Genomic DNA, 14,617 nt, shown 5'->3' with positions numbered 1-14,617 from the left:
ATGAACCCAGAAAATCTTGAAGAAAGCTACTATGGAAAATTCACCGCATATCTTCAAGATTATTCTTAGGGATCCAATACGCAAAGGAAGACTTAATGTAATATCCGAAATTTTTATATATTTAATAATAAATTTTTATTTAAATTAATTTTAGTTTTATTTTTATTTAGTTTAATTTGAAATGATTTAATAAAAATTTTAATATTAGTCAATTAAATGGATTATTTTTCTATACCCAATTAGTTGAAATTTTAAGAATTAATTAAGTAAATTATTTGAAGGGTAGAATATATTTTTGATTATTCTAATTTTTTCCCAATGTATATGTATATGTATAAATAAAATTTTATATATTGGAAAATTTTGGAAGAAATTGTAAAGGATGTTTTTATAAAAGAATTTTGGAGAAATTGGTATTTTAATTAACTAGTGGTATTAAAATTTAAGTTGGAAAATAATTAGTAAATTGGTTATTTAATTTAATTGTGTGTTAGACTAAATTGGAAATTTATTTTGAAATAAGGATTAAAAGTATAATTTTATTTTTATGGGATTTTAATGAAAATTTGTGAGTTTGGTAATTTTGTAAATAAATATGCCGGTCGGAGGTATTTATGTAATTGTGTATTTTCAATAATTCTGATTTGGTCCAAATTAATTAGTTAAGGGCTTAATTGAAAGGATAAAGGAAAGTTTAGGGGTTAAATTAGAATTCTGCAGGATGAAATTGTAAGTAATTAAGAAAGTTCAGGGACCAAATTGTAATAAGAAAAAGTTCAGGAGTCAAATGTCGATCTGGGGAAGAAAGGAAGAGGAGAGAATTGTCGGGGAGAGAGTGAAGCGTCGGAAGAGAGAGAAAGGGCGCAGTCGGTGGCGGCCCAGCCCGAAAGAGGCTTCGAGGCTTGTTTCCATTTCCTGGCGTTGGCGGTAGTCGGGTGTAATCAGCTCCTCTCGGCGAGGGCTCTCTTTCAAGCAGCGCTGTAATGGCCGGAATTGCAAGATCCGGCAAAGTGAAGTTTGGGGGGGCAGCCGGCGTTTTTGGATTTTTCTGGCGAGACCCGGCGAGCTATGGATGATCGGAGGACATACCCCGACTCTCCTCAGCTCAAGCTTCGCAATGGCACCGGTTTCGTGGCGATCGGACTTCGTTTGTAAATCGACGGCCGAGATCGTCCGAAAATTCTCTCCGGATGATCGGGAATCAGATCGGAAAATCAGAAGTGGGGATCGTCATCAGTGCGTCGTTTCGAGTCCGATGGTGAGTTTGGATCGTCGATCGGACTCCGACAGCTGGAGGTGAGTCGACCGAGCGTCTCGGTAATTTTCTATGGCCCGTTAATTTTGGAATTCTTTGATTTAATTTGTGTCTATTGATTGTGTTGAGTATTTGATGATGTTTGTGAGTAAAAAATAATTGTTTGTCGGACTGTCTGCCATAGTCGTGTTTTTGTATTGTGTGGCGGAGTCGGAAAAATAGTGAAGTTTGGGGACCCGACTCCCGTTGTTTGAATTGTTGGATATTTGAAGTGTTTTTCTGGCAGGTCCTGGATCCGTTTTTATAGAGGGTAATGTTCGTGTTGTAGGGGAGGTTCTGCCAGATTTTCGGTAGAATTCTCCTGAGTAGAGATTCTTAGACAGTCAGTCCTAGGAGTCTAGACCTAAGATTAATGATTGATTGTTTCAGCGTTTTGATAAATTGTTTTCCGTGACTAGATTGTCCGTTTGTTTGGCTCGCTCCAATCGAGGCACCGGAGCAGAGTTAGGAGGTCGCCAAATCTGTGAGTTAAAGTCATATATCGTTTATGCACGTGTCATGCATAAAATTTGATTTGCTATTGTGATTATTCATTTGCAAATTTCAGTTTTCATTTAATTATTATTATTATTTGCATGATATTTTTAATTACCATTTAAATATATTTTTCCTTTATCACAAATTTTAATGTTGCATGATGACTCGGGATGGAACGACAGAATAACATAGGAGTTGGATGAGTGTTCCAGTATAAATCTGAGAGAGATGAGATAGAGAAAGGATAAATAGGTAAAGTTTTAAGAAAGAAAGATTAGAATCTGCCCTAGTCGAGCATCGCTCTCTGGGCTTAGTAGAGTGTGGTTGCCGGAGTAAAGGTCCCTGGTCGAGCATTGCTCTCTGGGCGCCGGTTTATTTGGAAATTTAAGTGACCAGACTTGAGGTAAGGTCCCTGGTCGAGCTATGCTCTCTGGGGCGCCAGTCTTATTGGATTAAGAGAGCCAAAATGGCTACTAGAATTTGGAGTTAGGGCTCTACTGAGCCACTCGCCCCGTAAAAGTAAAATTATATTTTTATTTATTCATTTATTTAATTATTATAGTATGATTATAATATGGGTTGTATTTACGTGCATGGTTGATATATTGATTCGAATGATTAATATTTTATGTGAAGAAAGCAATATGGTATGATTATAATATGGGTTGTATTTACGTGCATAGTTGATATATTGATTCAAATGATTAATATTTTCTGTGAAGAAAGCAATAGGGTATTGATTATAATATGGGTTGTATTTACGTGCATGGTTGATATATTGATTCGAATGATTAATATTTTCTGTGAAAAAAGCAATAGTCTCTAGATTATTTGATTTTAACTCACTCTCGAAACTGACAGTCTCCATTTACTGTTTTTCAGATTCGTGACTGTTAGTCTTCCCGCGACTCTTACTCAGTAACCCGACTTCTTCATCATCGGGTGGTGTTTGATTTGGTATGTCAAATTGTAAAAATCTTAGATTCTCCGTAGTTGTAATAGTAGAGGTATCAGTTGTAAATTTTATGAGTTTCGAGTCTCGTCTAATTTTTTTTCTGGCAGACCGAATTAATTGTAAATTTAATGGTTACGAAATTGTGGAATCAATAGTATTAATTGAGATGAGATTTGTTTAAGTCAGTGAGTGTCAGGCTTACTACAGGATTCGGTGGCCTTACGCCTACCCATTTCCTAGTGCCGGTCACGGATCCACGGGATGGTTCTTCGTCTCAATTTCACTAGTTTCTCGATGCTTTTTTTTATTTGTTTCTTGTTAATACTGAGGGTTAAATAAATAATTTGCTACTTTTGTGTCCTCTTGTGGCATTTTCAACATTCTTAGTGAGTTTGCTTGGATAGTTGGACTAATACTTGAAATGGAAATATACCTGATGAATTATTACTGAAAATACTTTTAGACATCTTTTCGAATTCTATGAATTATTACTGAAAGTACTTTTAGACATCTATTCAAATTCTATTTTGAGCTGTTATAATTAAATAGATATCTTGTTTTTGTAACAGCAAAATATTTCGACCATTTTTCTATCACTCTCTCGACCATGGGTACTTTCTAGTGTTTACATAAGAGGAACATTGCCATTTCCATGTGGTCGTATTTAATAAAAGTGCTTCGGAGATTGAGTATCCGTGCAAGAAAATCTGTATCGTGGACCAAAATCATGAAAGAAAACACCAAGAACCTGATCATTTGGAAGAAATTAAGATAACAGTTCTGTTGAGATCTTGGATGATCTGTCACCACATCAGAAAATGAAAACTTCTTCAACGAATGAAGCAATTAACATTTTAGCACTTCAAACTTTGCCAGCACGAGTTAGCAATCATGGTACTCCATCTAGTTGTACAATGGTTAGGAGTTCGCATTGGTCTGACGGAGAATTTGGAGGTACGGTTTTTACTTATTTCATCTACTTTTGTGACCAAAAGAAGTTCATCTCAAAACTAAATTAAGTTCCCTGTACGACAGGAAATAATGTAAATTCCTTGTAAATTGACTTGGCATAGGAACTTCAAGCAATTAACATGGGAAGACAATGCTGGTGCTTATCAAGCTCTTGAAGCTGCAAATAACTTCATCTCAAGTTATCCATTCTACAAGTCTGTTGTGCATGTAGATTGCGAGAGGCGCTCTTTTGTGGTAAGGTGAACATTATTCATAATAATGGCAATGAATAATGGATATTATGTTAACATTGCTAAGCTTTCTTCTCTCAAAAATAGACATAAGTTGAGATAAGAATCATCATTTAGATGCCTATCAGTCAATCATTTAAGAGATTCAGTTACAAATGCATCAAGCTACCACCTATACACCAGGGAAGTTGTTTTCATGAGTGCAGACTATACCGGTTAGAATCAGCAAGGAGCATTTTCAGTTCGAATCAAGCATTTTCACTCTTCGGTTTGCTGAGAGATCTTGGCATGTGAAGGTGATAAATTATCGGAAATTAACCAAGATTTGTGCAGGTTGGGCTGCATTTACAAAGGCAAATTATCTCAAGGAAGGAGATGTTTGCATCTTTGAGCTGATTGAGAATCATGTACTGAATGTATTTACTTTCGAATGTGTTCATTAACCTAAACATTATTAGGGTCTTACTTCCCTGTTTCCATTTCGTAGTAGTATTTGGGACACATGAGATAGGTTGAGTTGAGGTTGCTATGATGGTTTTCTTGATCTTGAGATTGTTAATGTCATATTCTTGTATCTGAGGTTAATCATAGAGTTTACTTTCATATCACTTGAGCTAAATTAACGGGGGTGGGGAGTAAAATAAAAGGAAAAAAAAAGTTACGTGCAGAAGAATCTTTTGGCAGTGTAAAACTTGGATGTCAATTCTCCTTACCCAACTAAAAGAAAAAAAAAACCATCATTATTTTGTGCTCAAACCTCAAATTAAGATTAGAAGTAGATGCAATCTTTTTTCTGCTTCCTTTTTTTTTTTTTTGTAACTGGTGAACTTGACTTGGCCAAGTTCTCAGGTGATGGGGTCACTTCTGCTGGTAAAAAATGTAAACAACCAATACCAGCAACAGGACAATTCTAATGCTCTTAAGAAAGTTGAAGCTTTCAAATCCAAGAATCCAATTTCACGCTCACTGTGCGACCATCATTGTCCCTTGTGTGCGGTAGTAGATTGATAATCTCAACTGAAAAGTTAGAACTTTTTTGGAACGGGAAAACGAAATTCTTACTTGGAAATCTGTATCTTGCTGTGGTTGCTGGGTGTTAAGAACTCCTACTTGCAGACTCTACCAGCAAGGATTTCCAGGAAATATTTAAAGGAGATACAAAATAACACTCACATATTGAAGTGATTATAATGTGCTTATAAGAGACTAAAGGAGTTGACTTTTAGGCGACCTGGACAGACCCAACCCCGCGTTACCAAATATGTAACTCTGCCAATGCTCTATATGGTAAGATCAATAGTATCTATATATAAAAATTTCCATGCGTGTTCTACTTCTGATTGCCAAAATGTCATGAATGCATATGCAGCACTTAAAGCAAAATATCACTCTACAGGTTGAAGATAGAACATGTTCTGTTAAGTTTTGCAACTTGAGCAGCAGATTTTGCAGTGGTTGGGTTTCATTTGCAAAGAGAAATTGTCTGCAAGGAGGAGATATTTACATCTTTGAGTTCATTGATAGGAGCAAATCCCTGATGAAAGTCTCCATTTTTGGGAAGTGAATGTTAAAAGGTTGTTAACTTTGCTACTTTTCTTCCCTGCAGGCAGTTTGTAGTGGGGAGTCTTACTGATCCTTCTTATCTTACTTTTCTCTTTGCTGAATGTTTTAGCAGCACCCTAAAGAGTATAAATTGTTGAACATTTTGATCGGCACCGACCACCATGACCAATCATATTTTCTTAATCCAAAAGTTTTATTATGTACCTCTAGATCTAGGATTTTCACTCTTTTGCTCTGTTGATGGAATGTGGTCTGTGAAATTGATAAGATACCAATATCAGAAATAAGTCACGCAATCTGCTGGTTGGGCTGCAATTACAAGGGCAAATTATGAATGTATTCATTTTCAAATATGGTCGTAAAAATGGTTGTTGTGGTTGATCTTAGTTATTTCTCTGTTTTTCTTTGTATTAGTTGTCAGGGCATTTCATTTTTTTTGAACCTTGAGTTTGTTAGTTTTATAATTTTGCTCTGAAGTTAATATGAACTCTTTAAGTTCACATCATCTGAAAGAAAAGAACAAGGAGAATTAAGCATTTAAAAAAGTCTGGCAATCTCATTATTTCAGTTTCAATTGGCATTTCATGGTTTCCTTTTAAATCACAAGCACTTCTTCTTTGGCAGAACAGGTTTTGTACGAGATAACAGAACTTGTACCTACTACTTGTTAACTTTTTTATTTTTTATTTTTGCTTTTATTTCTTCTTCTGACAGCGACTTTTTAAGTACTTTGTCCACTTTGTTTTACTGGTTTTTAACTTTAAAGGAGAAACCAGAGCTGGCATTTACTTTCCTCTACCTTGTTTGGTTTCTTTTCCACATAAGGTAAGTGTCAGAGAACGGATTCCTGATATCTTTAACAGTGCACAAACTGGGTGATAACTAGAGCCACTTGGTATTCAAAGAGCTTGTATCATCTTTGAAAAAGAATCAATACAATATTGACCATCTCTTTTCAAAAAAAAAAAAAAACCTGCAAATTGCATTACAAGGTCCTGAGGGCTTCTTGTCTCTAGAGACATCAAGATTGAACAAAGATCGATGAAATTACTCGCTCGTACTCTGGACAAGAAGATGGGTCCTTGTAGCAACAGAGATAAAGGTTCATTCTTTTCACCAAAGGAAACCCATTTCTTCAAGATAATTAGTGAATATTCTATCAGAGAGAAGAAACTTGTAAGCATTCTTCACTTTCTCTTCTGTAAATTCTTCCTTTCCTAGTCGGTACATTATGTATAGCATTAACTATTATATCTCTCTATAATTTCCAATAGAAACAAAATTCACGTCTTTCATGCAAGTGACCTCATTTCCTTTTGTGTCTGATTCACTCCAACTTCCATGTGTTCTTGTTTGGTTTTTGGTCATTTTCCATTTTTCTGTTTCCTTTCTTTTGAATTTGTAAAAACCCTGAATTTTAAGTATTTGACTAATTGCTGAATAGTAAACAAAGTACCTGTCTTTCATGCACTTATAAATTCTTCTAGACGCTTAGCTTCTTTTTTTTTTTAATTTTTTAATTTTTTAATTTTTTTGTCAGGTGAGATTGTAATGTATTTGGTCTTATTTAGCTGGTCCCCCTTTTCCTTCCATTTATTTAGTTACTTCAGAATGTGTCACTTTTGCTTGAATTGGGTTTGTTTTGATGTTAATCTTGTGGCACTTTCTTTCTTCTTCTCAAATCCGAGTTTATGCTTTGAAATTAGTGTTAGGAGAAGCTGATTCTGGGTTTTGCTATCTGTCCTTATTATATGGCTATTAAGTTGTAGTTTTATCTTTTTCTAGTTATGGGAGTTCTTGCTGTTTTTCTTAAGATATTTATGCCTCTTCTTTTCTTTTACTTACAGCTGATCCCAAGAAGTTTTGTGAGAAACCATGGGAATGGACTCTCAAGCCCAGTAATCCTTAGGGTACATGGTGCAATATGGAAAGTAGAGTTAGACAAGTGTGGTGGTGATGTTTGGTTGCATTGTGGGTGGCAAGAATTTGCAGATTGCTACTCTATTAAACATAAACACATGGTGCTTTTTGGATATGAGGGGAATTCCAAGTTTACAGTGTTCATATATGATCAAAGTGCTACAGAGATTGATTATCCAGTCAGGCCTGATAATCAAGATTTCAGCTTTCAAGAGACCATGATTGAAACCTCGGATGCCAATTCTGCTTACTCAACTCAAAGAGGAAAATCACCACTTCCTTGTTCTCAACCTCGAAAGAAGATGAGAAGTGATGAAACTGGAAATACTGTTGCGACATCAAATTCAGAAACTTTGAGTTCCAAAAGAAAGGTGAATCTAAATTCTTATAGTCCAGAGTTCAAAGGTATGAAACTTCCATCATATTCTGTCTACCTGTGTTTTTTGTACTATAGCAAGAAGCTTGTCTCATTTATACACCGAGTATCTTAAATTACAAAAAAAAAGAAAAGAATACTCTTCTCTCTTCTCTCTTCTCTGTTTTAGTATTTTCGATTTCTACTCTTTGTTTCATCTATTTCTTCTAAATATGCCCGTTACATGCTCTAGATGTGTCAAGAATGTCCAATATTAATTATTGAACAATTTCATTTCATATTTGATTATAATCTTCATTGATTTTGCTTCCCTTTTGCCGCTCTCTTCTCTAAAATAAAAGATGGTTAGAAGTTCCTTATTTCCTCTCTGACTAGTTAGAAGGGTAGCAGCTCCATCTGCAAATTCAAGCTTTAGCGATAGAAGTCTTCCGTTGATAAATCCTATTTATCTGGCCAATGGTTACCTCAACCTCAACCAGGTCATACGATAACGTTGTTACCAATGTCAAAGTTGGTAGATATGAATTTGTTAAAAAACTGAGAGTTTGTGATGAAACTAAGGGAAGAGGCAAAGTTTATGAATGTTTTGTAATTAACTCTTTTTTAATGTCTTTTCTGGCTATCTTTTTCCTTTCTTAATTAAATATCAGCTTTGCAGGTGATAGGAAGAATCAATGTCGCAATGCCGAGAAGCAACCTCAGCAAATGTACTTAAGAGAGCCCGAACTTTCAAATCCAAGAATCCATTTTTTGTGTTCCCCGTGAAACCATCACATCTCTTCTCTGGTGATGGATTGGTAATCTCAATTGAAACCTTCAAACAAGAAAACGAGAAAAAATAAAATCTTTATTTGACTAGTGGGTGTTAGTTTATTATGTGCAGAGTTTACCAGCAAGCTTTTCCAAGAAATATATGAATACGAGTGAAAGTCGCCTTATCCTCTGTGATTCGTCTATGAAAAGTTGGTGTGTCAATTACAATCAGGTGAAAAAAGCAAGTAAAATACGCTTGGGAAAGGGCTGGGCAGCTTTTGCACGAGACAACTGTTTGGTAAGTGGCGATGTATGTGTCTTTGAATTGGTCGATGAGCCTACATTCAGAACTTCTATTTTCAGAGTCGCCGAAGATGGATGCTGTTCAGGTGGTGAGTTTGTGCATCAGTTTTTCTAATTTCCTTTTTTTGTTGCAAAAATATTCACTCTGATTTTCTTACAAGGATAAAATGGATTGGTTTGTTTTGTCCATGGTAATTATCATACAGGTAAAGATAAGCAATTGAGCCATGAGAGGAAGGCTGCTGGCGGCCAACCCAGTGAAGGTCCTCCATGTTTAAGGATTGTTTCTGCTGCTGAATCTGCCAACAATTTTGTCTCAAAGCATCCATTCTTCCGAGTTGTTATGAGGTCAACTTATCTGAATGACTATGTGGTAAGATCAGTAGAAGACTAATTAAATTTTTGTCTCATTTTAAGCGTCTGATTGCCCTTTCAATTGCCATTGTTGGTTAAGCCATAGATTGTCTTTCGTTATATTGATTCTTCAAAAGCAAAGCTTGAACAGAAACAGGGCAGTTCCGGAACTGCTCATCTGCAGTCCTCAATGATGGGTTCTACTTCTTATGCTTATTGCAACAGTGGTCATCATTATGGTCTCATTATGGTGTTTAAGTCTCTCCTTATGCAGCATCTACCAATAAGCTTTGTAAGAAGCACATGCAGCACCAGAACAAGAATATTACTCTTCAGTTTGAAGGCAGAACATGGTCTGCTACATTTTGCAGCTTGACTAATAGGATTCGCGGGGGCTGGAAATCATTCGTCCGGAACAATTCTTTGAGAGAGGGAGATGTTTGCGTATTTGAGTTAATCGACAGCCGCAAAGCTCTGGTAAAGGTTTCCATTTTCAGAAGTGAAAATTGAATGGTGCGTGACATGGTATTTTTTAGTGGGTAATGAGATAAAACTGATGTTATGTTAATTTAAACCTTTTGATCGTACTTTTCTCTGTCTGAATGTCGTAGCAAGAAAGAGTACACAGACACAGTGATAAGATTTTGCTTGCTTTTTTAGTCAATCCAGTTAACGTTTAAGATTTTTCATGTTTGGTTATCTAGAAAGATGTAATCTAATTAATAATTTGCAATAGGGCGATTAAAGGAAGGCGTCGCTAATTCAACAGCTGACTGCTCACGTTCTACTATCTGCGACAAATGGTTTGCTGTCGCAACACGTTTTGGTCTCCTCGGGAACTCACTAATCTCTTGAAAAATTTATTAAGAAACAATCTTAAAGTAACATATTTGAGACGATATTATTAATTATGCTATTTATTAAAATTTTAATTATATTTATTTTATTTTATAATTAGTTAAACATTATTTATAAAGATTGATTTAATAGAAAAATATAATTTTAAGTTTTAAAATTATAAAATTTAAAGTCTATGCTAATTTCAATTTTGTTAGCAATACTAGACTTGTCTATTAAAAATAGAAAATCAATGAGAATATGATCATAATGTTATATTCAACATAAAATAAAATGAAAAATTAAATTTTCTTTTATGTAAATTTTTATTTTAATATGAATATTTATTTTTGATATTTAAAATTTAAATTTATGTATAATTTTATAATTAATTTATTAATTAATAAGTTACAATTATAATTAAATACTGATTTTAATCTTAAGAGAAGTAATATATTAATAATAAATTAATTACTTAATAATGGTTGATTTTCTAAATAAATAATGATTATTCTAAGAAATAATATATTAATTATATTTTGATATTATATCAATTAATAAATTAATTTTAATTAAATAATATTTTTAATTAAAAAATAATATTAAAAATATTATATTTACTAATAAATTATTTTTTTAATTATATAATAATCTTTAAATTTAAAAAATAATAATATCTATTATATTAATAGTATCAATTTATATAATATTAGAATAAATTAATAAATTTTTGTATTAGTATAACTTATAAATTTTTAAAATATTAAAAGAAAATTAAGAAAAATTTAAAAATATCTAATTTATTGTTACTTTAAAATATGATGAATAAATATTAAAAACTAAAAATTATATTATAGACCTAATCTTATAATTATATGATAATATTGGTGCTACAATATATGAGTAGACTATTAATTAATTTTTTCAATTTAAAATAATTCAATTACATTTTTAAATTTTAAAATAATTATTTAATTAAAGTTTTTTTTTAAATAATAAAGATAACCGTGTTAGTTCTTTTAATAAAGTTAAAGAGAAATAATTGTTTTAAAAATTTTATATAAAAGGTCCTAAAAAGAATTTCTATATATAAAAGAGTGAGTAAAAATAATTAAAATGATAATTTTTGTGTTTAAAATTAATGGGTCTCAAGCTTTTAATATTAAGAGTGAAATAAGCATAATTAATTCTAAAGATGTGATTTTTTTTATTCTAGTTTTCAAACTTTAAAAATATATTTGAAGTACTTTAAATGTAAAAATTCAATTGGCTGTTGGCTAAAAGTTCAAAAACCTTATTAACGAATTTTGCATTTTAAAAATAGGCAACAACAACAACAATCTCAAATAAATTAGGATTTAATTGTGAATCTTGGTTTCGTGAAACTTAAAAGAAATTCTGTTGGAAGTTTATGAAGGAGTTGGTGATTTAACGTAACATAGCATAGCATGGGCGTAAAGCAGATGGCTTCGCGATAGACTGACCTCCACCCTCAACCTTCCTATCCATTAACCTTCAACGAGAATCACTTTCTGTATCTTCTTTTGTTTCCTCTCTTTTCCAAGTAATTAAATCAAAATCTACTGCTACTTTCCACTTTCCAGTATACAGACCGAAGTTTTAATATCATTGCATTGGTACCCATTTTAGGGTTTTGAAAGAGAAAAAGGATGGCAAAACCTAGCGAAAACCACTCTTCCTCCATTGAGTTCTTTAAAGTTTTCCTCTCCAGTGTCAGCTCCCGTCAACTGGTACTGTCACTATCTCTACCTCTCCTTGTGAGTTATGAGTATATATATATATATATATATACGTAAACATGTTTTTTCATTTATTTATTTTCTTTCTTGGATGTGAATCAACTTCATATTGCACTTTCAAATTTGTTAGGCTGTGCCCCGACCCGAGTCCCCACGTCCGCTCTTTCTCCCCCCGCAACCCAAGATTCTCCTATTTTTTCGATCTCTTACATTCAAAGGCTTAGTGACGTAATGTGGTTAAGGTAGTAGAGACTATACAATATTAATATATAGAATAGCATCCACTATACTTATGAGTGTTACTCTTTGCTGTTTAGTGCAATTTTTCTTTAATTGGTGAACATATATAATACATCATTGAGGAATTTGATGTAGTTTTATGAGACGGGTGATTTAGTTGGATTTTTTTATCATTCAACTCAATTGAATTTCAATTCCATGACCTTGTAGCCATAAAGCTCACTAGGTAATTTAAGGAATTCATGAATCAAGATCCCAAATTGGTTTCTAGTTTTGCTTGTGATGGTGCTGTATTTTTATTGAGTTATATTCTGCTGAATTTATATGTTAGAGATTATTTTTTTTGGTTAGCCATGTGATGAGAGTTAATTAAGATATCTTCATGCTTCAGAGCTTCCCACCAGCTTTGGTTATGCAATTAAATGGAACTGCACCAGAAAATGCCACCCTCAAAGATCATAATGGAAGGATTTGGGATGTCCAATTAGTAAAGACTGAAAGAAAGTTGATAATTGAAGAAGGCTGGAAAGCGTTTGCAAGTCATCACTTTTTAGTTGATGGAGACTTCCTTGTTTTCAAATTTGATATGAATTCCCAATTTTTTGTCAAAATATATAGTAGAAATGGATTGGAAAAGAGAAACGTTCTGTCTATAAAAGATTCTGTGAAGGAGGAAGCAGATACTGAGTCCGAAGTAGAAAATGCCAGGAACAAGTCTACTGGTGGTTGCAAGCGAAAGTATTCAGAAATGGAATCTAAACAAACTCAAAGATCAGCTGGTTAGCTGTTGTTAGCAGTTATAATGTCAACATATTACAATGGTGCTTCCTTTTTCTCTTGACTTTTCTACGGTTTCCCTCTATATCTATGCTTACAGGTAGATCTAAAGGAACTAACTCCAAATTGGGACGGACTAAAGGTTCATCTGGAGAAAGAACATCCTCACTAAGACAGATCAGAGCCACAAACAGTGGAATATCCAAAAATATTAAAGCATCATCCTATATTAAGCCCCAAAAACCATCTTTTGAGATGATTATGACTCGATCAACACGATATACTGTGGTAATTTTTTTTCTTCATCTTCTATGCCGCCAATTAGATAATCTTAATGTTTTCGATGGGCTATATTGAGGGAGAGAATAAAGAAAAGAGTATGTACAACTTGAAATTATTGTTGATTCATATACTTGGATTTAGGATTGGCAGGTTTTACAATTGTTGTTATTTTCCTGTAGAGTTAGAACACCTTAAACTAGGAATTCCACTTTGGAGGGTGGGGAAGCTAAATTTCTTGGCATGCATAGCTCTTGCATATATGGTTCTTCTATAATATTTTCCAATTTCTTGAGTGGTCTGTTAGTTTGAAAGCAGAGGCAGGGTGAAGAAATTTAGATAAGACAACGCCTGCTAGGACTGTTAGTAAGTGTAGCTAGTTATGCTTATACTTATTAGGTGAATAAGAAGAAAAAGAGTTCAAAAGCAGAATGTTTGATGAAACATAAGCTGTTTTGTTCCGGGAGCAGAAGAAAATTAAGGGAAGAAGAAGCTTTCAAGTAATCTTCTTTTATCAGCAGAAAATTTTATCCTCGTGTGTTCTGTTTCTTATGGCCTAAAATTTAATTAACTTCCAACGCATGATGTGCACACAATTTAAGCATCACAGATGTTGATAGATTCCATTCTTGTATACAAGAACTTCTCTGGCTCAATGTTCAGTTGCTGTATTGTCTGTTTTTGAGTAAATGCATGTCTTTCTGTATTAGAAGAAGCGTGCCTTGTTTTTTACTGTTTTATGGCAGTCAGTTTCTTTAAGAACTTCCATGGTGTTCGGAAAGTGTTTATATTGAATGATTTTGTTACTTCTACGTAAGAAGTCTTACAGACCTGTTGCTGTTTGCAGTATGTTCATAGATTGGTGGTGAAAACACACAACCTTAAGTTGCAAGAAAATATGAAACTTCGCGGTGAGAGTGGGAAGTTTTGGCCTGTGAAAGTCTGTTTCAGGACTGATGGTCGTATCATCATTAATAATGGATGGGCTGCTTTTCACAGGAAGCACAAAGTTGCAATCGGGGACACGTGTGTCTTTGAGTTTATTCCCGCAGAAAATAACATGGTCAAAGAAATACAGGTGCAAATTCTTCGAAAACCTGTCAATCACACGAAAAAAGAAGCCTTGAGAGCTTGACCAACTTTGATCGCCATCAGGGATGTATGCCAAGAAATTAGTACTCCTTTCCTGGAAAGTACAAACACGTTTTTGTACCAAGTGATCTTTTTGCTTTTGTAGATATTAGTAAGGGAAGTTCACTCTTGGACATCAATTTGTTTTGTTCAAGCATTGAGCATACTTTGTCATGAAGGCACTTTTGGTTCTTCTTGAAGTTTGAAACTGTATCTTTGTAGGTTCCCCATAATCGAATGTGAATTATATGTCTGCCAACAGGGCTTTGCTAGATTTAGCAGAGCAGCTTCTCTGGTGAACTAATGCTTAAAGATAAAGTTTGTATTTACTATGCAGATTAATATCAGCTATAAGCCATTAAAACAATGTAATTA

The 14,617-nt window shown here is 33.8% G+C and overlaps 2 protein-coding genes across 4 annotated transcripts; both read left to right on the top strand.

Moving 5' to 3' along the window:
- The first annotated feature begins 5,829 nt into the window (after nt 1-5,829).
- On the top strand, nt 5,830-9,733 carry LOC8260563 (B3 domain-containing transcription factor VRN1). Its single transcript, XM_015721246.3, has 6 exons — nt 5,830-6,688; nt 7,360-7,920; nt 8,474-8,605; nt 8,692-8,953; nt 9,071-9,237; nt 9,370-9,733. The coding sequence occupies exons 1-6, from the start codon at nt 6,554-6,556 to the stop codon at nt 9,592-9,594; spliced, it is 1,482 nt and encodes a 493-aa protein (XP_015576732.3). The 5' UTR covers nt 5,830-6,553; the 3' UTR covers nt 9,595-9,733.
- Nucleotides 9,734-11,398: 1,665 nt separating this feature from the next.
- Nucleotides 11,399-14,570, top strand: LOC125370728 (putative B3 domain-containing protein At5g66980). Of its 3 annotated transcripts, none has more exons than XM_048377375.1 (5): nt 11,399-11,619; nt 11,706-11,806; nt 12,447-12,834; nt 12,933-13,120; nt 13,959-14,570. In XM_048377375.1, the coding sequence occupies exons 2-5, from the start codon at nt 11,726-11,728 to the stop codon at nt 14,244-14,246; spliced, it is 945 nt and encodes a 314-aa protein (XP_048233332.1). In that variant the 5' UTR covers nt 11,399-11,619; nt 11,706-11,725; the 3' UTR covers nt 14,247-14,570. The 3 variants fall into 3 exon arrangements, with proteins under 3 accessions (XP_048233332.1, XP_048233333.1, XP_048233331.1); XM_048377376.1 differs by adding an exon at nt 11,946-12,057 and having other exon boundaries at nt 11,399-11,806; XM_048377374.1 differs by having other exon boundaries at nt 11,400-11,806.
- The last annotated feature ends 47 nt before the right edge of the window (nt 14,571-14,617 follow it).

The sequence above is a fragment of the Ricinus communis genome, chromosome 7 (assembly GCF_019578655.1).
Source record: "Ricinus communis isolate WT05 ecotype wild-type chromosome 7, ASM1957865v1, whole genome shotgun sequence".
Classification (NCBI taxonomy): domain Eukaryota; kingdom Viridiplantae; phylum Streptophyta; class Magnoliopsida; order Malpighiales; family Euphorbiaceae; genus Ricinus; species Ricinus communis.
This window is presented reverse-complemented; position numbering and strand designations above follow the sequence as displayed.

Bases quoted from the DNA above. Each gene is read 5' to 3' on its own strand.
- LOC8260563 (XM_015721246.3), top strand. From the start codon at position 6,554: ATGAAATTACTCGCTCGTACTCTGGACAAGAAGATGGGTCCTTGTAGC. The intron at 8,606-8,691 runs GTAATCTCAATT...TATTATGTGCAG, and splicing joins TCTTCTCTGGTGATGGATTG to AGTTTACCAGCAAGCTTTTC. The intron at 9,238-9,369 runs GTAAGATCAGTA...AAGCTTGAACAG, and splicing joins CTTATCTGAATGACTATGTG to AAACAGGGCAGTTCCGGAAC.
- LOC125370728 (XM_048377375.1), top strand. From the start codon at position 11,726: ATGGCAAAACCTAGCGAAAACCACTCTTCCTCCATTGAGTTCTTTAAA. The intron at 12,835-12,932 runs GTTAGCTGTTGT...CTATGCTTACAG, and splicing joins ACAAACTCAAAGATCAGCTG to GTAGATCTAAAGGAACTAAC. The intron at 13,121-13,958 runs GTAATTTTTTTT...TGCTGTTTGCAG, and splicing joins GATCAACACGATATACTGTG to TATGTTCATAGATTGGTGGT.